General features: G+C 38.7%; 1 protein-coding gene across 9 annotated transcripts in view; it reads left to right on the forward strand.

The window, feature by feature from the left end:
- Positions 1-2,527: 2,527 nt before the first annotated feature.
- The window catches only part of TBC1D31 (TBC1 domain family member 31), an 80,222-nt gene continuing 56,692 nt past the window's right edge, over positions 2,528-26,057 (forward strand). For 5 of the 9 annotated variants that reach the window (XM_032760351.2, XM_032760352.2, XM_032760356.2 and 2 more), the window contains exons 1-5: positions 2,528-2,751; positions 8,481-8,596; positions 12,013-12,191; positions 21,500-21,651; positions 25,165-25,324. In XM_032760351.2, the coding sequence (XP_032616242.1) occupies positions 2,579-2,751; positions 8,481-8,596; positions 12,013-12,191; positions 21,500-21,651; positions 25,165-25,324 (780 nt within the window). In that variant the 5' untranslated portion in view covers positions 2,528-2,578. The remainder of the gene's footprint in view (positions 2,752-8,480; positions 8,597-12,012; positions 12,192-21,499; positions 21,652-25,164; positions 25,325-26,057) is intronic. The other 4 variants (XM_032760357.1, XM_032760363.1, XM_032760361.1 and 1 more) reach the window with 1 other exon arrangement.

Here is a 26,057-nt window from a genome sequence, read left to right on the forward strand (position 1 = left end):
CTTGTGATCCGCCCGCCTCGGCCTCCCAAAGTGTTAGGATTACAGGCGTGAGCCACCGCGCCCGGCCTCCTTCTCTTTCTTGATGATACAAAATATCTAGATATATGTGCAAGATTCAAAAAGTGAGAGAAATGGGTTGATTATCCAAATGTCTTGTTTGCTTCTTCCACTAAAGCATAGCTTATCTTTGTGTTCGTTAAAACCCATTGTTCACGCTGTTTAGACAGGCAGAGAGCACTGACTTGGAGTCAGATGTATTTTGTTGAAGTAAATGTCCGTTTACCAACTCTGTGACCTTGGGCAAGTTAATCACTAAGGCTGTCAGTGGGGATAATCAGATTTACCAGACAGGTTGTCTTACACATTTAGTGCTCAGTAAATATTTGATATTCTTCTTATGTTTGAGAACTGAGGAACTCTGTTAGGCAATCTGTGAGAATCTGAAAGGAAGTTGCTCTAAAATAAATTTTTTATGTGTGATTTATATGAAAAATCGGAGGGGCAGAATGTCACTATTGTGATTACATCTACATGGTAGGATTATAATTGAGTATTTGTTTTTTAGTGTATTTCTATATTTTTCATATTTTGAACAATGATTATGTAATTTTGTAGCCAGAACATGTAATAAGTGTTGTAGAAAATAAGACTGGAGGAAAAAGTTGTTTGCTCTGAGTTCAGTTGCCATGAAACATTTTGATACTGCTTGTCATTTCTGTACGTTTATTTTTGTGTTTTTAATTCCTTGGGGACTAGATAAAAATAAGCATTGTTAAGAATTTTGCTGATTCCTTTAATGAGTCTAAAAAGCCTTATGTTTAGATAAACATGAAGAAAATGTTTAATCCACTTAATTCGATTTAGCATACTTTAATGAAATTATAATGAAGATAGATATTTCTAATATAAAATCCAAAAACTAGGCAAGGTGCAGTGGCTCACGCCTGTAATTCCAGCACTTTGGGAGGCCAAGGTGGGCAGATCACGAGGTCAGAAGTTCGAGACCAGCCTGGCCAACATGGTGAAACCCTGTCTCTACTAAAAATACAAAAAATTAGCTGGGCATGGTAGCAGGCACTTGTAATCCCAGCTACTCAGGAGGCTGAGGCAAGAGAATCACTTGAACCCAGGAGGTAGAGATTGCAGTGAGCCGAGATTGCACCACTGCACTGTAGCCTGGGTGACAGAGCGAGACTCCGTCTCAAAAAAAAAAACAAAATCCAAAAATTTATGAAAAATCAAGATAAAATTTTCATGATTAAAAGCTATTGTTGCAATAAAGAATGGGATTATTCTGATCTTTGCGAACAGAATATACACACATATATTATTTTAAGGTGTTATTTTGTGCTGTAAATTAATTTTACAGATTTTCTTTCAACAGATACAGAGTATATGATCCTTGTCTCAAAAAGGGTAACTTTAAACACATGTATTCTTGTCTTTCCTGTTATGAAAATAGTATGTAATCATTAAATAACATATCTAAAAGACAGAAAAGTAGAAAGGGGAAAAAAATTAACCATATTGCTATTACCTGCAGACAGCTGCTGCTAATGTTTAGCTGTGTTCATCTTTTTTTCCCTATACGTATTTTTCTTTTCCTTTGGAGACAGGGTCTTACAGTGTCACCCAGGCGGGAGTGCAGTGGCATGATCATGCCTCACTGCAGCCTTGCCCTGCCCAGGCTCTAGTGATGCCACCTCAGCCTCCTGAGTAACTGGGATCACAGGCACATGCACCATGCCTGGCTAATTTTTTGCAGTTTTTCTAGAGACGTGTTTGGTTTTGATTTTTCTTCTTTATTTTTTCTTTTAATTGTGTGTGTGTGTGTGTGTGTGTGTGTGTGTGTGTGTGTGTGTATCAGTGTTTAAAACTTCAGGTTAGAATATTTTCGTTTTCATTTAAGTTTAATCATTACATATGTGTCTCCAGAATAAGATTGAAAAATAAGCTCCCTTACTGTTTTATAGAGCAGTATGATTAATGTGGGTTTTAAAGAATGATTTCTTAAAGCATTTGTTCATTCAGCAGGCATATTTTGAGTGTCTTGTGTGTTGTAGGCCAGGTGCTGGGGTACAGTAATGAGCAAGCAGTGGTCCTGTCCTTACAGAACTCGCCTGCCAGGGTATTCATGGTAGATACATTAGAAATGGAAGTAAAACTCATGCACACATAATTCACTGTGAAACATTCCATACACAAAAACAAAATCTCATACCCTGTTGTTATCACTTAATCACAGTTTATAAATCTGTTTATATGTGTGTTTATTTTTTTAATGTCTGTCCTTACTACTAAGCTGTAAGTGCCATGAAAGCAGGGACCATATCAATTATTCTTGGCACCTGGCTTGTTCTGTGTCTGACACAGTGAGTTTTCAAGTATTTGATGAATAAATGAATAGTAGCTACTTTGATAATGAGTAGCTTCTGACCTGTTTTTCTGAAATCCTGGTAAGATTGATTCTAGAGGAGAGGGGGTATAGCGGTAGCAGTAGGAGAGGGAAGAATGAACAGACAAAATGCTTTACTTGACATATTTTTCATAATATCAAGTAATAGGTGACATAGATTCAATGTTTGGGTTTTTTTTCTTTGACAGAATTATAGTGAACATTATTCACAACACTTCCAATTACCATCCAAAAGTTTTGCGATTTTTGAATGTGGCTTTTGATGGCACAGGCGACTGCTTAATTGCTGGGGACCACCAAGGAAATATTTATGTTTTTGACTTGTATGGAAACAGGTAAGCAGATACTGTTGATATCTACATTATTTAACAAGTTATTAATTCACTGACTGTTTTCATACCTGCTATTCATTATTCATTCAGAAAGATTTATTAAGTTCTATTATATTTCAGGTACCTTGCAAAACACTGTCATAAGTGCTAAAGGAAGAAAGTGGGAAATAACAGAATGATAATATGGTTCACATTTTAAAGAATTAAAGTGCTGGTTTTAATAGTCTGTCTAGTAGTTAATTTTTTTTTCTTAAATTTAAAAATTTATTATTGCTATTTTTTTTTTTTCTTCAGACGGAGCCTTGTTCTGTCGCCCAGGCTGGAGTGCAGTGGGACGACCTCAGCTCACTGCAAACTCCGCCTCCCAGGTTCCAGCTACTGCACCCAGCCCATTATTGCTAGTTTATCAATTTCTGGTACATCATCAGGCAATGTAGAAATAACGCAGTTTTCTTTGCACATTGTTGTTGTGGGGTGCCAGATCTAAGAATTTTAAAGAATTGATTTTCAGCTGGGCGTGGTGGCTCAGGCCTGTGATCCAGCAATTTGGGAGGCTGAGGCAGGCGGATCACTTGAGGTCAGGAGTTCGAGACCAGCTTGGCCAACGTGGTGAAACACTGTCTCTACTAAAATACAAAAATTAGCTGGGTGTGGAGGTGCACGCCTGTAATCCTGGCTATTTGGGAGGCTGAGGCAGGAGAATCACTTGAACCCAGGAGGTGGAGGTTTCAGTGAGCCGAAATTGTGTCACTGCCACTGCACTCCAGCCTGGGCGACAGAGCAAGACTCCATCTCAAAAAAAAAAATTTGGTTTTCACTCTTCTTCCTCTTCTCTTCCCTTGTGAAACAATTTAGTCCGAAAGCAATTAGGTGGGATTGATGGAGGTAGATATTCATGCAGTGGGGCTAAGAGGGAAGGAGAGCTGCAGCAGCCTAGCAGAGAGGCAGAGGATGTCTGCATAGCGAATGGGGCAGTGATGGGAAGCTAGTTTAATACAGGGGGCTTTGATCAAATAAATATATTAGGGATAATGAGGGCCAAGTTTCTCACTCTTAGAAAAGAGACTTACATATATGGAGGGCAGAAAACTAGAATAAACCCCGTGGTATTGTATTGGAATTAGATATATCAGTTTAAATCCCTGGTTTTGAATATATAGAGATAGATATAGAACTAAATAGAGGTATGTACAAATATATGTACACTTATTCCCTAGCTTCGTACACCCAGAGGGCCTGGGAGCAACAGCATGCCAGTAGCAACGAATATACCCGGTGTTGAGTTCTTGTTTTCAAAATACCACTTTCTACTAAAAAGAATCAAGGATATTTGCAGAAATGGCCAATTTCAGAATGCGGACAGGGAAGGTACAGGATGAGCCTGTAACATTTTGTAGCCAGAAAGAAGGAATTGTTCAAAGAATGTTTGGGATGTGTCAAAAAGACACAGTTGCCAGCTTGAAGGAGCTCCCTCTGGTCATATTGGAGATGGGTCATCCATTGAATAAAATTGAAATCTATGAGTTCATGTTGTAACCAACAAACAGTTTAGTAAGGCATGGGTATTGAATAGTCACAAAGTACCCCCCCACACAAAATACTTATTAATTATAGAAGAAAAAAAGAATAATTATACAATGAAGAAGCCTAGCAAACACTACCTTAATCAAATGACTAAAGTTAATATAACCAGTAGTGGAATGAATCAAAATTTGTGTGCCACCTGATAGAATGCAGTGAAAAGAACACAGCATCATTTCTGTGATATTCTTCCCAAGATATATAACCTGAATCTAATCAGTGGGATCATCACACAAAGCTAATAACAAAACTGTTTTGTTAGTAATAACAAAACTGTCCTGTTATCTCCACAAGGGACAAGATCATGCAAGTTGGATAAAGACTAAAGAACTCCTAATCTGAGGGAGGTGAAAGGGACATGACAAAGGCATGAATCTGGACTGATCCTTTTGCTATAAAGAACATTATGAGGAAAATTGGCAAAATTTGATTGGAGTTTTAGGATTAGATGGTGGTAACGTATAAATGTAATTTCTTGGTGCTGATGGTTATGTTGTGATTATGTAGGAGAGTTTTCTTCTTTATAGGAAACTTGATCTCGGTAACTTAAACAGTTAAAGAAAAGATGTGACATATAATTTACTTCTCTGTGATTCATTAGGTAAAAATCTGTAAATCATTGTTTCTGCCCTTTACCAAAAAAGTAATGGGCCCAACTTTTCTACCCTTTATTCTTGCTTAACTTACCTCACCAATTCCCAATCTTAAATCAGTACCACTGTCTATTTGCTAATACTTCTGAAAAAAATAAAAGTAATTGTTGATTGATTTCATGACAGAATAATGAACTTCAACATCGAGGATTCTTTGCACTTCATTTGCTTATCTACCGTTAACTTAACTTTTCCTATTCTTCACCAAGTGTCGCAAACCTTTACCAATTTCCTTGTCTCCTTGCACTGGACTCTACTCTTATTCTGACTGCCAGGCCTCCTGATTCATGGGAAAATAGATACCTTCAAGCTTTCCTTTCTCCTTCCCCATTGCAGCCTCAAGTATATTGTAAGTTCAGCCCCCATTACCTTATTCATAAAGTTCAGCCCTCATTACCTTATTCATAAAAACAGGCAATCTTAATTTCTTCTAGTGCTAATCCCTGTCTTCGATAGCCTCCCCTGAGACATTGCACCATGAGTGTTACTATTTTGTCCATTGTCGCCTTTTCACTATTGGTTGTTGGGGAGAAAAAATAATTTTTCCTCTACCCTTCTAAATTCTCAACTGGGCCCTTGTAACAAAAGATAGATTAACAAGAGAAGAATGAACAAGTTATTAATCTCTATCATGCGTGTAACACATGAGAATACCCAGAGTATCCAGGTATTAGTATGAGATGTTATCAACTTGTATCATGTATGTAACACGTGACAATATCCAGGTATTACTAACTCAAAAAATGGCTTATGCTCTGGCTCATATAGCATCTTCAACGAAGAACAATACATTTTTAGAGAAGTGACAAGACAAAAGAAGAGGACCTTGAGTCTCTAGGGGCAGCAAATTGTGGGAAGGCAAATATATGGGAAACTAATGGTAGTTATATACATTTCTCTGGTGCTATTTCCAGGATGATAAAGATCTAAAGTCAACTCCTGTGATCAACCGTTGTCCTTCCTGGTACAGAAGGGAAGAGGGACCCCTTTGTAAATGTATGCAAATACATGTAAACTTTCAGACAAGGGCAGAGAGCTTTTCTTTTCTTTTCTTTTTTTCTTTTTTCTTTTTTTTTTTTTGAGATGGAGTCTCACCCTGTTGCCCAGGCGTGATCGGCTCACTGCAACCTCTGCCTCCTGGGTTTAAGCAGTTCTCCTGCCTCAGCCTCCCAAGTAGCTGGGACTACGTGTGTGTGCCACCATGCCCAGCTAATTTTTTGTATTTTAGTAGAGACAGGGTTTCATCATGTTGGCCAGGATGGTCTCGATCTCCTGACCTCGTGACCCGCCCGCCTTGGCCTCCCAAAGTGTTGGGATTAGATGTGTGAGCCACCACACCTGGCTGAGAGCTTTTCTTGTATCTGCTTTTTCTCATTTACCTTCAGCTCAAAGTAATCCTATGCCAAAGTGGGATGTTCAGGATGGCATATTCTGCCACCCTTCACTAAAAACATTTGCGGCTGAGCAGTTAGCAGCAGAGCTGGGACTTAAAATCAGACTTGATCATAAAGCCCAGTATACTGGGCTCCCTCAAAATCTTCCCAATTGTTCAATCCATTGGTCACTTTTCAGTTCTCCTTTTACTAAAACAGTAAATACTCGTCTTCCCATCCTGCCTGAAATTATTTTCTTTGGCTTCATGGTACAGCTCTTGCTGAATTTTCTACCTCTCTGATCATTTTTCCCCCTTGTTTTACTGACTTTTCTTCCAGTGCCTGCCCCTTTCATGTTGTGCTCCCCAGACATCTTTCTTTGGCTTACTTCCTTCCATATTTCAGGTACTTTTTTTTTTTTTTTTTTTTTGAGACGGAGTCTCGCTCTGTCACCCAGGCTGGGGTGCAGTGGCGCGATCTCGGCTCACTGCAAGCTCTGCCTCCCGGGTTCACGCCATTCTCCTGCCTCAGCCTCTCCGAGTAGCTGGGACTACAGGCGCCCGCCACCACGCCCGGCTAATTTTTTGTATTTTTAGTAGAGACGGGGTTTCACCGTGGTCTCGATCTGCTGACCTCGTGATCCGCCCGCCTCGGCCTCCCAAAGTGCTGGGATTACAAGCGTGAGCCACCGCGCCCGGCCTCAGGTACTTTTTTTGATAATCACATCACCACCAAGCCTCAGGCTTCATCTGCCATGTAAACACTGTTGACTTAGACCTACTTCTGCTACTACTACCTACTAGAAATCTTCTAGATTGGGCTCTCCAGGAGCCACTAGCTTGCATGTAACTCTTGAGCCCTTGAAAAGTGATTGGTCCAAATTGAGATATGAAGCACGTGTAAAATTAAAATACACAGTGGATTTTGATGACTTAATATGATAAAAAGTGTAAAATATCCCAATAATTTTTGATTAAATATTGAAATACTAATGTTTTAGACACATATTGAGTTCATAAAGTATATTAGTCTGTTCTCATGCTAATAAAGACATACCCGAGACTGGGTAATTTATAAAGAAAAAGAGGTTTAATGGACTCTCAGTTCCATGTAGGTGGGGAGGCCTCACAATCATAGCAGAAGGCAAAGGTACTTCTTACATAGTGGTGGCAAGAAAGAAATGAAGACCGGGGAAAGGGGTTTCCCCTTATAAAACCATCAGATCTCATGAGATTTATTCACTACCATGAGAGCAGTGTGGGGGAAACTGCCCCCGTGATTCAATTATCTCCCACTGGGTCCCTCCCACAACGAGGGAATTATGGGAGCCACAATTCAAGATGACATCTGGGAGGGGACAGAGCCAAAGCATGTCATGTATTATTAAGATTAATTTTACCTGTTTCTTCTTACTTTTCTAATATGGCTACTAGAAAAGTTTAAATTACATATGTAGCCCACATTGTATTTCTTTCAGACAGCATGACTCTAGATCAGTTTCACAAGGGCCTTAAACACCACGTTTAAAAGGTTTATTATTTCCTACCCCCAAACTTATTCCTCTCTTGCCTAAGTTCAAAAGCTTAATTTTTTGTAAATTAAACTCTAGCTAGGTGCCCTATACTCTACTGAGCACTCAACATGTATTATTTCATTTAGTCATCACAACAGCCTTATATCTGTTCTTACCTTCATTTTACACAAGATCGGGTCCTGATTCCCCCTTCTTCACTCCATGCTTAATCCATACCGAGCCTCTGCCTGGCTTCTGAAACCTCTCCTATTTATGCTCCCATATCTCTGGCTGAGATTTTTTGTAGTAACTTTCTTAGTGATCTCCTTAATTCCTTTTCCCTCTGTCCATTTGCCATTGCTGCCAGGATCATCTTCCTAAAACACATACCTGATTGTGATTCTGCTGTGCTAAACACTTACAGTGGTTTCCTATTCTGATAACATCCAAACTCCTTAATATGGTACATAGCACCCTTCATAATCTATTTTTGGCCTAAAATGGTAGCTCATTTTTCTGGGTTTCATTTTCTTCGTCTCTCTGGACTCCTTCCACATGGAATTTATAATTATTGGAAGAATGTGTGATACTAATGCAATGATCTCTTAATAGGTTCAATCTTGTTCAGCGAACAGCACAAGCTTGCACAGCTCTGGCCTTTAATCTTCGTAGGAAATCTGAATTCCTTGTGGCATTAGCTGATTATTCTATTAAATGTTTTGATACAGGTAAGAATTTCTCCTATTTTTCTTTTGAAGCAGAGTAAAATATAGACTGAAGAACTGCAAGAAGTTTATCACTCTGTACAACTTGAGGGAGCAGTGCCCATGACAGCCCTCCCTTCAGACACTAGGTGCAAGCTGGGGGTCCTAGAAACAGCCTCACTTTAGATCAGTTGACTACAAAGTCAGGGTTTCCTGACTACTGTTAGGTTTGATAATTCACTAGAACAACTCACAGAACTCAGGAAAGCACTGCACTTAATGATGACAGTTTTAATATAGCAAAAGGATACAAAATATAACTAGCCAAAGGAAGAGAAGCATAAGGTGGAATTTGGGAGGCTTCCAAAAGGGAAGCCTCCATTGTCCTCAGGGACGCATTGCCCTCCCAGACGACCCTCCCAGCATTGGTGTGTAGCTGGCCATCTGCGCCAAGCACTGTTGACACAGGGAGTCGACCCAAGCTTTGGTGTCGAGAGTTTTTACTGAGGCTCTATGACATAGGCATGGTTGATTGGATCATTCCCCACGTGGCTGGACTCCGTTTCCAGCCCTCCTCTCCTCCTAAGAAGTTAGTCTGATGTCACCTGTCCCAAAAGCCCCAAACTTCTAATCACACGGTTGACCTTTCTCGTGTGGCCATCTCCCACTCTGAGTCTTCTTAGCATAAGCTATCTGGTATAGTGTGAGGGACCCGCCAGGAATAACAAAGACACCCCTAAGTCAAGGGTTTAGAGGTTACCTCCCAGGAGCCTAAACAGAAGCCAGACCTCTCTGTAAAGGTCAAATTCTTTACTACACAGGTACAGTATCTTTTTTTAATATAGCCTGTGTGTTTTCTACCATATCATGTTTTTAAATTGAGAACACAGAGTTCTATAGACTAAACATATTACTCTTAAAAAAGATATCTCAACTGTATTTTTTCATATTAAAATAATGTGTTCTAATATTCAGCGGATGTATAAATAATAATGGTAAAGATAGTGATAGCTAACACATAGTGTTTACTCTTTGGCAGGGACTTTCTATGACTTTATACACATTAATTAATTTTAATCATCATCATAACCCACAGAGATGAATACTGTTATTATCCCCATTTTGCAGATGAGGAAACAGAGGCACATGGGTAACTTAATCAGAGTCCCACAGTTTATAAGCAGTGGAGCCAGAATTCCAGCCTAGGTGGTCTGGCTGCAGAGTCACTGCTGTTAATCACTGTACTACACTCTCATTCTGCATACAAAGAAGAAAAAAAACAGTGATTCTGTAGCACTGCCTAGAGACACAGTGTTTTCAGAATGGGGCTCTCTCTTTCCAGTCTGTTTTCTATGTATATACTTTTTTTATATTCTAACAAATGCATAATTATCCTATCTATATTGTTTTGTGGGATAATTTTACCTCATTAAAATTCATGCAGCATATGTAAAATCAATACCTAACATTCCATTGTACAGATGTTTACCATAATTTTTTAACCTATTACCTATTGCTGGACTTTCAAACTGTTTTCAATTTTTGCCATTACAAACATTGCTGTGACAAAATATCAGAAAAATGAGGTCTCTATAACTCACCTTTCCTTAGATTCCACTCTTCTCCTCTTTTTCTTCCTTGTTCTGTGTTCTTACAGTTTCTTCTACTTTACTCAACCCCCATCATGAAGCCCCTTCCTTAGACACTGTCTCCCTCCTTCTTTCTTTCCCCTCTCTGCCAAATTCTGCTTCTTCGCAGTATCCATTGATGAATTAATTCTGACCCTTGCATCCCCTACCCCATGCTACTGAGACTTCTGTCTCCAAGGTCCTTAGTAACCCTAACCCCTGATTGTTTAAGTCATCTTTATACCTTTCATCCTACTTCTCTATAGGATTTAACAATTGGGATTACTTTGAAAGTTTTTTGTTTTGTTTTGTTTTGTTTTAGTTTTCATTCTATTACCTTGGTTCTCTTCCTGTCTTTCTAACTGCTTCTTAATCATGTCTCCTGAATTCTTTCAGTGGTTCCTAGACTTTTGGATTTTTGGCCCCATTAAAAAAGTGGAAGAACTCACATAGCTTGTCAAATTTTAATATTGCTAATTCACATTGGAAAAAATACAGTTTCATAAAACAAGGGATTTTCTTTCAACATAAACAGGGAGTGACATAATACAGATGAAAAGGTAGTACTTTAAATTTGACTTTATGAAAAACTCACTGCGTTATCTGTATTTTTCTCTTTCACTGAAGACCAATGGAAAATTTATCATTAACTAATGCCACACCTCTAAATGGTGTTTGGAAACCACTGCTGTTTCCCTAAGGGATTGGTCTGTTTCTCTGTCTTCAGTTTTGACCTACTTTATATCATAATGTTTCCCAGATTTATATCTTGCTTTCTGACTATTCTCAAATTCCATCTTTCTGGGGGGAAGATTCTGATCATAAAAGCAAAACATGCCTACTGTAGAAAACTTGCAAACATACAAAAAAGTATAAAGGAAAATAAAAATCACCTATGCTTTTACTACCCAGTGATAATTAGCATGAATAGTTTTTGGTGTTTTCCCTACCAAACTGTTTTCTCTGCTTACACAGATACACACAAGTACATCAGAATCAAGTTTAAAAACCAAATGTATTGTCAGTATCTCACATTGATAAACCTGTTCCTCCTCATGTATTTATTGTTATTATTTTATTTTTTATTTTTTTAGAGATAGGGTTTTGTCATGTTGCCCAGGTTGGTCTCAAACTCCTAGGCTGAAGTGATTCACCTGCCTCAGCCTCCCAAAGTGCTGGGATTACAGGCGTGAGCCACCACCCAGCCCCTCCTCATGTATTTCCTACATCCACTAACAGTATCACCATCTGCTTAAATAACTAAGCTGGAACCACTGGAGCCTTCACTTCTCTTATATCTCAGGATATCAACTTGATCACTAATATTTTTTGTTTTTCTCCTTAGTAGCTCTTGGATTTGTTCTTTTCTCCATTGCCACTTTCTTAGTTTAGGCCCTCCATATCTCCTGCCTGGATTATTACAGCAACATATAAATTAGTCTTTCTTGTTCAATCTCTTCCCCTCCACCAGATATCCTCAAAGTGCTCTTTCTAAAACACAGACTAGATATGGTACTCTTTTACATAAAATTACCCGCAAGAGAAATCCCAAACTCACTAGCATCAATTTTGAGGTTATTCTTCATCAAAGCCTTTGTCAGCCTTGTCTCCTACATGAATGAGATGTTGCTAACATGTCCCGTCATACACTTTATCAACTAGCCACAGGCTTCCATTTTTGTGGATATTTATGGGAGTGCCTCATATAATAGCTAACCACCCATTGGATCAGTTCATCTGTGGTGTTTATATGTAGCGTTACCTCTAGACGTACAGTGTTTTACCTGGTAACACTTTTATTTTTTACCACAGTCACCAAGGAGCTAGTTAGCTGGATGAGAGGACATGAGTCATCAGTATTTTCAATCTCTGTGCATGCATCAGGGAAATATGCCATCACCACTTCTTCTGATACAGCACAATTATGGGACTTGGATACCTTTCAGAGAAAAAGAAAGCTGAATATTCTCCGGTCTGTGGGTATACAGAAGGTCAGTGAGGGGGAACATCTTGGCCTGTGGTGCTTCTCGGGCTAATTTCTTGGTCAACAGGATGTATAGATGATATAAGAGTAATGATTTACTTTGTCCTTGTAGCTCTGTCACTCAGCAACAAGCAAAGCAAAGTGGCCAACACAAAGATGTTGCCTGTAGCTACAATTTATGACTTAGTGAGCTCTTTTCTAAAATTATAGCTGTGTAACTTCAACTGTCCTAAGGCGAAAGTTATTTAGTTGATTGGTTTTGTTTTCATTTTTAACCCTCTGACATTTTATTATGAAAAATTTGAAACGTGAAGTAGATTGTGAGAATTTTTGAACACATCTAGATTCTACCATTAACATGTTACTGTACTATCCTTTACTCAACATGGTACTATACTCTCTTATGGGTCTATCCATCTTTCTTTTTTTTTTTTTCTTTGTTGTTGTTTTGAGACAGAATCTCGCTGTCACCTAGGCTGGAGTGCACTGGCATGATGTCAACTTACTGTAACCTTTGCCTTCCAGGTTCAAGCGATTCTCCTGCCTTAGCCACCCAAATAGCTGGGACTACAGGCATGTACCACCATGCCCAGCTAATTTTTGTATTTTTAGTAGAGACAGGGTTTCATCATGTTGGCCAGGCTGGTCTCAAACTCCTGGGCTCAAGCAATCCTCTTGCCTCGGCTTCCCAAAGTGCTGGGATTACAGGCATGAGCCACCGTGCCCAGCTGTGTGTGCGTTTTAAAGTAAACTTCGGTCATCAGCGTACTTCCCTGTGAATACTTAAGCCTGTACTTAATTGACTAGGGGGTCAATATTTGTTGATGTAAAATTTATATATAATGAAATAGGTAAGTCTTAAGTATTCATTTGTTAAATTTGACAAATACACACACCTGTGTAACCTGTGCAGCTGTAGCATTACCATTATCCCAGAAAATTCCATCCTCTCCCTCCCTGGGTGACCACCACTCTTACGTTTTCCCACCATGGATTGGTGTTGCCTATTCTAAAATTTCATATATATAGAACTATACAATAATAGTTTATGTAAGGCTTTTTTCACTCAGCATAATGTTTTTGTTTTTTGTTTTTTGTTTTTTTTTTTGAGATGGAGTCTTGCTCTGTCACCCAGGCTGGAGTGCAGTGGTGTGATCTCGGCTTACTGCAGGCTCCGCCTCCCAGGTTCATGCCATTCTCCTGACTCAGCCTCCCGAGTAGCTGAGACTAAGGCGCCTGCCACCATGCCGGGCTAATTTTTTTTGTATTTTTAGTAGAGACGGGGTTTCACCATGTTAGCCAGGATGGTCTCGATCTCCTGACCTCATGATCCACCCGCTTTGGCCTCCCAAAGTGCTGGGATTACAGGCGTGAGCCACCATGCCGGGCCCCACTCAGCATAATGTTTCTGAGATCCATCCGTATTATATTTATTAGTAGTTTGTTCTTTCTTATTGCTGTTTAGAATTCCATTGTATAAATATACCACCTTTTAAAAATCCATTTCTTTTGTTTTTTTCCAACTATGTAGCAACATATGGTATATGGGCCTCCAGTTGTACTCTTGTTCTGAGCCCCACAAATGCCCCAGTTTGGTTCTATCATTTCTTTTAACAGACAAGCCACATAACCAACCTCTCTGGGCTTCCGTTTCCTGAGCAGGAAAATGGGTCTGTGGTAACACCTTACCAGGGCTGGTGAGAAAATGAGATAAAATAAATAATTCATGTCAAGGGCTTGGCCAGGTGCCAGGCCCTTATATAGTAGCTCCCATTGTTATTTTGTCCTTTATGTCCCCTGGCTGTCATCTCCTGTGATTTCCTATATGACATCCAAACTGGTCTCTTTCATAGGGTTTCCACGCTGCTACCCCCTCCTCCCTCCTTACCACACCCAATAACCTTCCCATTCTCTCCACCTAGTCAAATCTCACCCTTTCTTCAATTATGATAATAGCTACTGAAGCATTTACTATGCTTCAGGCATTGTATTAAGAACTTTCCATACATTATCTCAACTCAGTCCTGACACTGCCTCAATGAAGTAGGCAGTGTTTATTGTTCCCCAAACACAAAGACACAGGGGTCTGGAGACTGGAAGCACTGGCAGCTGCAAGCGCCAGAGCCGTCAGGGTGTGAAGCCAGACTGGAGCCTTTCTGCAGAGTCAGACCTCCCAAATCCTGGGATGGAGTCAAGGAGCCTTTGGCTGTCCCACCCTTTTTCAGTGCCCCGGTGACTCTTCCTCCTTCAAGCCCCCACATCCAAGCCTGTCATATCTCTTCAGCTCTAGGGGTCTGTCTGTGACTTACACCCTAAGGGAGCTGGCACTTTGTGTCACACTACATTGTCCACATCATCGATTCTCCCTCCCTCTCTCCCCTTCCTTCTTCCTCCCTGTTCTTTTTTTTTTTTTTTTTCCCTTTGAAACGGAATCTGGCTCTGGCACCCAGGCTGTAGTGCAGTGGCACGATCTCAGCTCACTACAACCTCTGCCTCCCAGATTCAAGCGATTCTCGTGCCTCAGCCTCCTGAGTACCTGGGATTATAGTCGTGTGCCACGACAGCCAGCTAATTTTTGTATTTTTAGTAGAGACGGGGTTTCGCCATGTTAGCTAGGCTGGTCTCAAACTCCTGGCCTCAAGTGATCCACTTGCCTGGTCTCCCAAAGTGCTGGGATTACAGGTGTGAGCCACCGCGCCCAGCCTGGGCACCTGTTCTGTGCCAGGCTTTGGTGTTAAAAATGTTAGAATTGGAGAAGTCAGAGGAAGATGGAATTATAGGTCTTCCCTCTTCAAAGCTTTCTGTTTGGCTGATTTTATTCAAATGAGCACACAGGCCCTATTCCTCAAACCCACTTCAAATGTGGCATTGCTAGGTTGTTTTAGTCCAAGGAAGGCCCTGTCTCCTTAACACCCACCGTCTTTTGCTTTTCAGGTTTTTTTTCTTTCTATTTCATTAGCTAAATATTATTTTCAGACGTATCTGAGTCTCTTGTGTGATTAATTATTTTGCTTCAGGTTATATTATACATGCAGTACTGCTTTTAATTTCTAGGTTATTAACATGAACAGCTAGCAACGCATGTCAACCAAAAATTTACTTTGTAGTCTCCATGGAAATCCCAGAGTTCTTTAAGGTGCTTTTAATAATTAAAAAGAGATAAAAGTTGTGCCAGCTTATTCATTAGGGATTTAGGCCAAATGTCTTAGTAGGTCTTTTCTTCTTTAATTGCTTTAGTACTTACATTTTGAATTTTAAGTTCCAAAGAAGAGAACACTGGGAGTTGAACCCACATGGAAACAGTTATGAAACAATGACACATGACACAAAAACCATCTGTTCTTTTTACTATGAAAGTAAAATGAGTATACGCTGAATAGTTGCCAATGCAAACCTTGCTTGGACATTTAGACATTTTAGTTTAAAAATTAGGACTGTGGAAAATGTATGTATAGTGTGGTGTGTACCTAAGTATATTAATGTTAGTGCTATAAGAATAAAATTAAATGTGAAAATGTATGTATAGTGTGATATGTGCATATAGTAAATTGCTCTAAAATAATAAAACAGGACCAGGTACGGTGGCTCACGGCTGTAATCCCAGCACTTTGGGAGTCCGAAGAGGGTGGATCACCTGAGGTCAGGAGTTGGAGAACAGCCTGGCCAACATGGTGAAACCTCATCTCTACTAAAAATACAAAAATGAGCTGGGCATGGTGGCACATGCCTGTAATCTCAGCTACTGGGGAGGCTGAGGCAGGAGAATCACTTGAACCTGGGAAACGGAGGTTGCAGTGAGCCGAGATTGCACCATTGCACTCCAGCCTGGGCAACAGAACGCAACTTTGTCTCAAAAAATAAAATAAAATAAAATATAAAATAAAATAAAAAACACTAAAGTCTAAGTTATCAGCAAATTTTTTTAAAGGGCCAGTAGATGTTTTTGACTTTGCAGTTCAAGAGCAAAATTATATAACCATTCAGAATGTAACCATTTAAAGCCAGGTACCCAGCTACTCTGGAAGCTGAGGTGGGAGAATCTCCTGAGCCCCAGAATTCAAGACCAAGATGGGCAACACAGTGAGACCCATCTCAAAAAGAAAAAAAAAAGTGACCATTCTTAGCTCCTGGGCTGTGCAAAGACTAGAGATGGGCAGGTGATGACCACTTCAGTTGTAAACAGGAAATAACTGTAACCTTCATATTAAAGTAAAACGTTAGTTTTTTAAAAAGTTTTCTTCCCATGACGCAGCCCTCAGGAGAGCCTGAGAACATGTGCCCCTAAAAACATTAATTCTTATCAAATTCTTACTAAACTCATATTTTTATTACAGATTCTGATTCTATATTTTAAATAGAACTTTTATTTATTTATTTGTTTTGATGACACATGTGACCCTTCAGTAACTTGCTTTGGGTCTTTTGTTATGGATTTCATTTTTGATGGCTCTTTTAATCTAACACAGTCTTCTACTTTTTTTCTCATGACATTAATTTTCTGGAGAGATCAGACCAGTTATCTCAGAAAATGCCCCACATTCTGGAGTTGTTTTTTCTGTTTCATCATTATTGTTTAACTTCTCTGTCTTTCACCTGCATTTTCTGTAAACTAGACATTAAGTCTAAAGGCTTGAGTAGATTCATGTTAAACATTTTTGACAAGTTATTTATCTTATGTGTAGGAAAAAATAGTAAACAATACAGGTTGAGGATTCCCAATTTGAAAATCTGAAATCCAAAATGCTCCAAACTTTGAAACTTTTTGAGTGCCAACATAATACTCAAATATCAAGCTCAAAGGAAATGCTCATTGGAGCATTTAAGATTTCAGATTTTCCGATTAGGGATACTCAGTTGGTAAGTATAATGCAAATATTCCAAAGTCCAAAAAAATCCAAAACATTTCTGGTTCCAAGCATTTTGCATAAGGAATACTCAGCCATAGTACTTCCCTCAGGGTTGGTTTCAGCATTGAGTGTGATAATCTATGCAAAGTTAGCACAGTGCTGGTTGTATAGTAAGTGCTTAGTAAAATTGCATCTGTTGCTGTTGTTACAATCAAGCTTATGATAGGATTATCTCAGTGCAATTAGACAATTTGCTTAAGCGGTAGGGTGCCAGGCACATGGGCTCACACCTGTAATCCCAACACTTTAAGAGGCAGGCTGATGCTTGAGCCCAGGAGTTTGAGACCAGCCTGGGCAACATGGCTAAACCTGTCTCTACAAAAAAATAGCATGGTGTGCTGGCGTGTGCCTGTAGTCCCAGTTAAGAGGCTGAGGCGTAAGAATTGCTTGAACCCAGGAGGCGGAGGTTGCAGTGAGCCAAGATCACACCACTGTGCTGCAGCCTGGGCGACAGAGTGAGCTCCTATCTCAAAAAAACAAAACTGTGGAGTAACTGTTATTTATTTTTTAGCTACATTAACAATTCAGAAACCCAAAAGTACTTAAATAACTCAGCGGCAAAATGCGATCTGACCTCAATTCATTTGGCAGCAAAATCTGAACTGAATTGACATGAGGCTGAAGTATTAATATATTTGAGTATGGGGCATTGCCCCAGGTCTCCTAAAGTTCTACATAATGTTATAGAATATACATCATACTACCTATCTAAAATTGGAAATCTGCATTCTGAAACACATCCGGCCCCAAGGGTTTCAGAAAAGGAACTATGGAACTTTGATTTCAGACTGTTTTTAAGGAACCTACCACTCTAACCTCTTTCCGCTGATTTTTGTAAGCAGTAATAGTAGTAATTATTAGTAATAGTAATAGATACCTGTTGTTCAGTATGTTCCATGAACCTTCATTTTAAATATTTTAAAGCTTTAATCCTAAAGGGTGGATATTATTATCCCCGTTTTACAAGAAGGGAAACCAAAGTTCAGAAATATTAAGTACTTTGTCCAGAAATATTAAGTAATTTGTTCAGTATCACATAGTTTAAGGGAGAATTGCAGTTGGAATTCAAACCTGTCTTTATCTAAAGCCTTGCTGCTTCTCAGGTAAACCAGTTATACCTCTTCAAATTAGTACATTTTTATTCTTTTCTTGATGCTTGGAGGTAAGATATTCAGCTCATTAGTTAGGGATTTTGGAATCCCCGGGATTTGTGATTACTGTGGTTCAGTAGGTATCAGAAAAGGCTTTGTGATGGATACCACAAAACATCTAATAAAGAGTGTTTTGCTGAATTTAATTCAGCCTGTGTACCCAGGACACTCACTAAATTTCTGCCAAATAATACATTTGACCTTAACTTGCTAATATTAGTATCCTAAACTCTTTAAACCTTGAAAAAGGGCTGGGCACCGTGGCTCACCCCTGTAATCCCAGCACTTTGGGAGGCCAAGGCAGGCGGATCACTTGAGGTCAGGAGTTCTAGACCAGCCTGACCAACATAGTGAAACCCCATCTCTACTAAAATATACCAAAAATTAGCTGAGCGTGTTGGCACGTGCCGTAGTCCCAGCTGCTTGGGAGGCTGAGGCACGAGGATCGTTTGGGAGGTTGTAGTGAGCCAAGATTGTGCCACTGCACTCCAGCCTGGGTGACAGAGGGAAGACTCTGTCTCAAAATAAATAAATAGATAGATAGATAGATAGATAGATAGATAGATAGATAGATAGATAGATAGATAATAGATAGATAGATAGATAGATAGATAGATAGATAGATAGATAGATAAAATAAACCTTGAAAAGAGTTCATCTACCTCCTAAAACTGAATTGGAAAGCTTAGGATTTTTGTGTCCTACAAGGAAAAACTACAGCTCCGTCCTTGAACCTAACCCCCCAAAAAGTATACTTTGTTAATGTTTTGAAGTTTTTCCTAAGGTTTTTATGTTTCTCAAGAGATGACACTATCTAAATAATAATGATATGCTTCATTAGGAACAATTTTATAATCATTAAAATATGGCAATTAAAATCACAAATCTAGTAATGAATAATCATGTAGGCAATAATCTATCACAATTATTCTGCTAAAATAGCAGTTGATGCTCATTAACTTTTAAGCTTCTGCTTTTCCCAGTAGGAATAAACTTTATTACTTTTCCAGAAAAATGACTGCTAATTATAATAATAATTTTCTTAAGTCACTTTTTGACATCAGTTTTGAAACAGTGTTTTAATGTATTCATTATAGATTATAGAAATCTGTAAGGCCTTCATATTATAAATCTTCCTAACAGTGAATCTGATAGCAAAAGATCTACCACAGATTGTCTTTAGCAAAGTGAGCCAAGGAAGAAGTGAGGAGCTTGATCAGGCCCTTGCCTGATCTGTCAGTATCTGATGTAGTTGGGTTCGTATTTTTTATTGTCTTATTGGCATTAATCCTGAGTAGATTATTTTTGCTAACCAGTATGTTCTCTAGTGCATTATGTATGTGTGTGTGTTGTACAGATGACACACAAAATTATATTCGAGGCCACTGAAACTTTTGTGAGAAAATATTGGTTAATTTCCGTTAATAATTTTGCATTAACAAAAGGAAGCATTGTTTATGCTTATGTGATAGAAAAATGAAAATTAGGAGAATAAAGTGATGACATTTTCAACTTTGCTATCAGTTTCACTCTCAGTTGTCCATTAAATGAACTGAATCTGTAATAAGATAGGATTATATATGCATTTGCACCTTTTTACTCTTATAAAAAAATGGCTTAACACTTACTTATCTTGAAACACTTTTCCCAGTATTCCCAAAGGACTTTTTTTTCTTGAGATGGAGTTTCACTCTTGTCGCCCAGGCTGGAGTGCAGTGGCGCAATCTCAGCTCATTGCAACCTCCACCCTCCGGGTTCAAGTGATTCTCATGCCTCAGCCTCTTAAGTAGCTGGGATTACAGGTGTCTGTCACCACACCTGGCTAATTTTTGTATTTTTAGTAGAGATGGGGTTTCACCACGTTGGCCAGGCTGGTCTCAAACTCTTGACCTCAGGTGATCCGCCCACCTCAGGCTCCCAAAGTGCTGGGATTATGGATTACAGGTGTGAGCCACTTCGCCAAGCCAGGACTAACTTTTAAAAGCAAACTGACTAATTTGGGAAGATATATATTTTAAGGCTGTTGACACATATTGTATAGTATCTTTAACTAATTTTTACTCCCAGCAGCAGTGTATGACAGTGCCTTTTTTTACTATATATATAGTATATATAGAACTATATACTAATATAAACACTATATACTAATATAAACACTATATTAAATACTACTGATAGATGTTTAAAAAATATCAAATGTTGGTGAAAGTATAGGGAAGAGGCACTGTCATACACTGCCGCTGGGAGTAATATATACATACACCCCATTTTGTGGGAGTAATATATATATACACACACCCCATTTTGTGTATGCATATATGCGCTTTCTTTTTGAAGACAGAGTCTTGCTCTGTCACCCAGGCTGGAATGCAGTGGTGCAATCTTGACTTACTGCAACCTCTGCCTCCCAGGTTCAAGGGATTCTTCTGCCTCAGCCTCCTGAGTAGCTGGGACGACAGGCACACGCCCGGCTAATTTTTTTTTTTTTTTTTTTTTTTTTTGAGACGAAGGCTCACTTCTTCGCCCAGGCTAAAGTGCAGTGGCAGGGTCTTGGCTCACTGCAACCTCCACCTCCCGGGTTCAAACAATTCTCCTGTCTCAGCCTCCCAAGTAGTGGGGACTACAGATGCCTGCCACCATGCCTGAGTAATTTATGTATTTTTAGTAGAGATGAGGTTTCACCTTGTTGGTCAGGCTAGTCTTGAACTCCTGACCTCAGGTGATCCACCTGCCTTGGCCTCCCAAAGTGCTGGGATTACAGGTGTGAGTCACCACGCCCAGCCTAATTTTTGTATCTTTTTATAGAGATAGGGTTTCACCATGTTGGCCAGGCTGGTCTCGAACTCATGTCCTCAAGTGATCTGCCCGCTTCAGCCTCCCAAAATGCTGGGATTACATGGGTGAGCCACCACACCTGACCAATGTGCTTTATTTTTAAAGTAAAATTGATACTCAAAATTGTATCTTGTTTTCATTTAACTCTTTAATAATATTAGGTGAAATTTTTTAAACTGTCGTTTAGAATTTTGTGACTTGCCTAGTCATTATAGTGTACCTAGTTTTCGTTTGAAGGGTTTTTTTTAGTTAATGATAATTTATGAAATAATCAGTATTACTCTTTGTCATATATTAGAAATGTATTTTTCTCCAGCTTAAGAATATTTTAATAAAGAAAAATAGACTACTTGTATAATTTTAAATTTAAAGAGTACTATGTGAACCTTATGTGAAAACTAACTTCCTCTATTCCTCCTTAGGTTTTCTTTCTACCATTAAGTAATACCATCCTCAGCTGTTTTAAAGATAATTCCATTTTTGCCTGGGAATGTGACACACTTTTTTGCAAATATCAATTGCCAGCTCCACCTGAAAGCTCTAGTATATTATACAAAGTGTTTGCTGTGACCAGGTAATGTGCATTTTAAGACACTAGGAATATTTAAGAAATTTAATTTCTGGTAAAAAATTACAAATTTTCATTTAGTTTTTATTCAGTATCTTTTTGTCATATTAGAAAAAGTTACCTTCAAATTTAGATATGATCTGCTGACTTTTTTTATTTTGCAAAATATCAAATATACACAAAAATAGAAAAATACATGAACCCCTAAGAATTTCTTCTTTTTTTGTTTTTTTTTTGTGTTGTTTTATTTATACCAGCCGTTCCTCCATCAGAACCACTAAATATTTCCATAAGCTACAATAATCATCAACAAATGGCCCTTTTTTTTTTTTTTTTTAAATGGAGTCTCGCTATGTTGCCCAGGCTGGAGTGTAGTGGTACGATCTCGGCTCACTGCAACCTCTGTCTCCCGGGTTCACACGATTCTCCTGCCTCAGCCTCCTGAGTAGGTGGGATTATAGGCACGCGCCACCACACCAGCTAATTTTTGTTATTTTTAGTAGAGACAGGGTTTCACCGTGTTAGTCAGGCTGGTCTCGAACTCCTGACCTTGTGATCTGCCCACCTCGGCCTCCCTGAGTGCTGGGATTACAGGCATGAGCCACCGTGCCTGGCCATTTCTATTTTTATCAATAACTTCACCTACTTCTCCAGTGCATTGTTTGAAGCAGAACCTAAGCATATCATTTTATCCATAAATATTTCAGTTTATCTCTGAAAGATAAGGGCCCTTTTGGAAATATAACCATGGTATTATCACATTTATTTATTTATTTATTTATTTATTTATTTATTTATTTATTTTTGAGATGAAGTCTCATTCTTGTCCCCCAGGCTGGAATGCAATGGCACGATCTCAGCTCACTGCAACCTCTGCCTCCCAGCTTCAAGCAATTCTTCTGCCTCAGCCTCCCAAGTAGCTGGGATTACAGGTGCCTGCCACCACGCCTGGCTAATTTTTGTATTTTTAGTAGAGACGGAGTTTCACCATGTTGGCCAGGCTGGTCTCGAACTTCTGACCTCAGGTGATCCGCCCGCCTCAGCCTCCCAAAATGCTGGGTTTACAGGCGTGAGCCACTGCGCCCGACCTATTATCACACTTTTTTAAGATTAATAAGAATGTCTTAATATTGTCATATATCTAGTTATTGTTCAAACATCCTTGATTTGTCTAATAACTGGCTTTTATGATTGATTTGTTTGAATAAGAAGGAAAACAAGGTTCACCGATTGTATTTTGTGCATATATTCGTCTTTTTTTTCCTTATAGTTTATTCATTAAATAACTGGTCATTTCTCCTCTAGAGTTTTCTATATTCTGGATTTTGCTCTTGTTTTCATGTGGTATTGCTTAATATGATCCTCTGTTATCTGTATTTTTCCTGTATACTGGTTATACCTGTATTTTCTAAAAACTGGAGGCTTGATCTGATTTAAGGACAAGAAGACATTATAGGTGGTTTGTGTAATTTCGTCAGGAACAACATAGAACAGTTTTCTTTTGTGATGTCAGTAGCCATTAGTGATCATTCCCTAGATCCAGTACTGCCTTAGAAGTTAGCAAAATGCTGCTGTTCTAATTCTCTCATTTCTTCTTCACTTATTAGTTAATAACCTTCTATAGAAAGAAACTTCCTCTCATCAACCCCTTGGTTAATTTGATGTACAGTTGTAAAGGAAAGACAGGATAAATGCTTAATTTTCCCTTCTTTTTTCTTAAACTAGTTTTCGAAGTAATGAAGTGGTTTATTGTCATCTTTCAAAAGTGGCCAATGAAGTTTTTTATCTTGAATCTTTGTAAACTTACAGGCTTAGAGTAGTTGACATGTTCTAATACATTGCAGCTGTCATTCTTAGAGATGTTCCAGTTCTCTCATCTTTGACTAATAGGATCCTGTTTTTGCTGGCTTTGGCATCCTTTTACTACAACTCCAGTTGCCTGTGATAGCTTTCATGCTTTCTGGTATGACAAGATGTTCCAAGCTTATCTTGTACAATTCCTGCCCTAACCTTGGAATTAGCCATTTCTCTAAAGAGTCTGGGTTCTTTTTTGGGAAATGGTAATTCAAGACCCTAATCTGGATGCTAGGGGTTCTCATTTTGACTGGGCCGATCATTGTTTCTAGTCAGGGGAAAGAGTTACGAAATAATTGTTAATTCCTCTCTTTTTCTCACCGTGTTCTTCTAAGTCATCGGTAAATCCCATCAACTCAAACAAACTATATATCAAATTGGTCAATTTGTTTTTATTCATTGCTGTGGGTATTACCCTAATCCAAGCTACCTTAGCCTCTTTTAGACTACTATAATAGCCTTCTTATTTGTTCTCCCTGTTTTCAATCTCATTTCCTATAGTCATTCTCTGCACAGCAGATAAAGTGGTTTTTATAAATCAGTAAGTCAGATCATGTCACTTTCCTATTTAACCACTTAGAGTAAAATCCAACCCCCCACCCCTCATTTCTCCCGAGGCCTTCTGTCATCTGGCCTAGGCCTCCCTCGCTTCATTTCATTTCCTTCCTTAGTCTGCTCTAGCCACATCCGAGTATAGCAGTGTACTTTCATATGGCAATGCACTTGAGTATGACCTTTTACTTACTTTTCGTCATATACTAACCTTACTGCTTTTTCAGCACTTTTGTACCAGCCAGTCTGGAATACTGATCAGGATAGAATTCTTCCTCCAAATCATCCCATGACTGGCCTATTTGTGTCATTCAGGTAGCAGATCTTCCTCCTTTCCCAGCTTTCATCACTTTATTTTATAGTTCTATATAGAACTTATCACCCGCTGAGATCAAGTTCATTTATTTGTTTGTTTGCCTCCTCTAGACCGAAAGTCCTGTAAGAGCAGGATTACTTGACTTGTGCAGCCTTAACTGACTGTGTCCCTGGCTTCTGAGACCATACCTGGCTTATAGCAGACACTTTGAACATAACCATAGTATTATCACACTTTTTAAAAATTAATAAGTCCTTTACAAGTTCTTGTTGAATGAATGAGCAACGGCCTTGCAAGTCAAAACAACTTACTCTTTTTGTACCTTATTAAGGTAGCTTTCTTTGAGCAGGAAAAAAGTTTGGGCTGTTTTGTTTTTTTCATATAGCCATGTACCACCAATTCTATATAGCTGTATGTGAAATATAGAAAGTTGGATAGTGATAAGTGACTTTGAGATTATGCTATAAAATATAAGTGTTATATAAAAAACCCACAATCAGGTCATTAAACAAATGTTTGGTAAACTGGTGCCTTAGCACAGTAGGTAAAAAAATATATACTATAAACCTGAGCTGTCCATGCAAGTATTTGAATTAATACAAATTAAATAAAATTAAAAAATAAGGTCCTCATTAACATTAGCCACATTTCAAGTGCTTGGTAATCACATGGGACTAGTGTGACCATACTGGATAGCATAGACACAGCACATTTCTGTCATCATAGAAAGTTCTGTTGGACAGTGCTGCTACAAACAATTGAACCCGTTTTTCTTTCTCACTTTTTTGTTTATATAGAGACGGCCGAATCCTGGCTGCTGGAGGCAAGTCAAATCATCTTCATTTGTGGTGCTTGGAAGCTAGGCAGCTCTTTAGAATTATCCAAATGCCCACTAAAGTTCGAGCCATTCGCCATCTAGAATTTCTTCCTGATAGTTTTGATGCTGGTTCTAATCAGGTTAGTGACATAAATGTAGGGCACTGTACTTTTTGAGAAAGAACACATCCATCTCTGAACTATATTAGCTCTTATTTATTTAACTTACACCGTGGCCGTTACAAGAGTTTGAAATTACAAATATGTTATTTTTGTGAAGAGTCTAGAATTGAAAAAAATTTCAAAATCTTGTATTCTTTATACTATTGACAATTTGCTCTTTTTATAAAATCAACATACTGTAAATTTATATTGTACTTTCTGGTTTGCGGTGTGCTTTAGCATGCTATCTTTCATTTGATCCTTACTTCTTTGGCATAGGCAGGAAAGATATTCTCCCCATTTTACAGATTATAACACTAACAACAAGAAACATTGACTCGTCAACATTCCTGTTAATTGTAAGGATTAAAGATTGGACTAGAACTAAAATGTTTTCATTGTGTTGTTATTTTATTTACCCTAACTGGTTGCTCACTCCTGTGAGACATGTTTTTATTGGTATCTTTCCTTAGTTTACAAAGGGCTTCTTTGCCCATCCCCCTTCGCTTATTCCTTTTTAAGAGTTGAGTTCTGTCAAACCTTAACTTTCTTATTCCAAATAGACTGTCATGGATCTTGTATTTTAACAGATTAGATATATGTTTTACATATATCTAATAACTTTCTATGATGACAGAAATGTGCTGTGGCTATGCTATCCAGTATGGTCACACTAGTCCCATGTGATTACCAAGCACTTGAAATGTGGCCA

This window comes from Hylobates moloch, unplaced genomic scaffold (assembly GCF_009828535.3).
Source record: "Hylobates moloch isolate HMO894 unplaced genomic scaffold, HMol_V3 SCAFFOLD_9, whole genome shotgun sequence".
Classification (NCBI taxonomy): Eukaryota; Metazoa; Chordata; class Mammalia; order Primates; family Hylobatidae; genus Hylobates; species Hylobates moloch.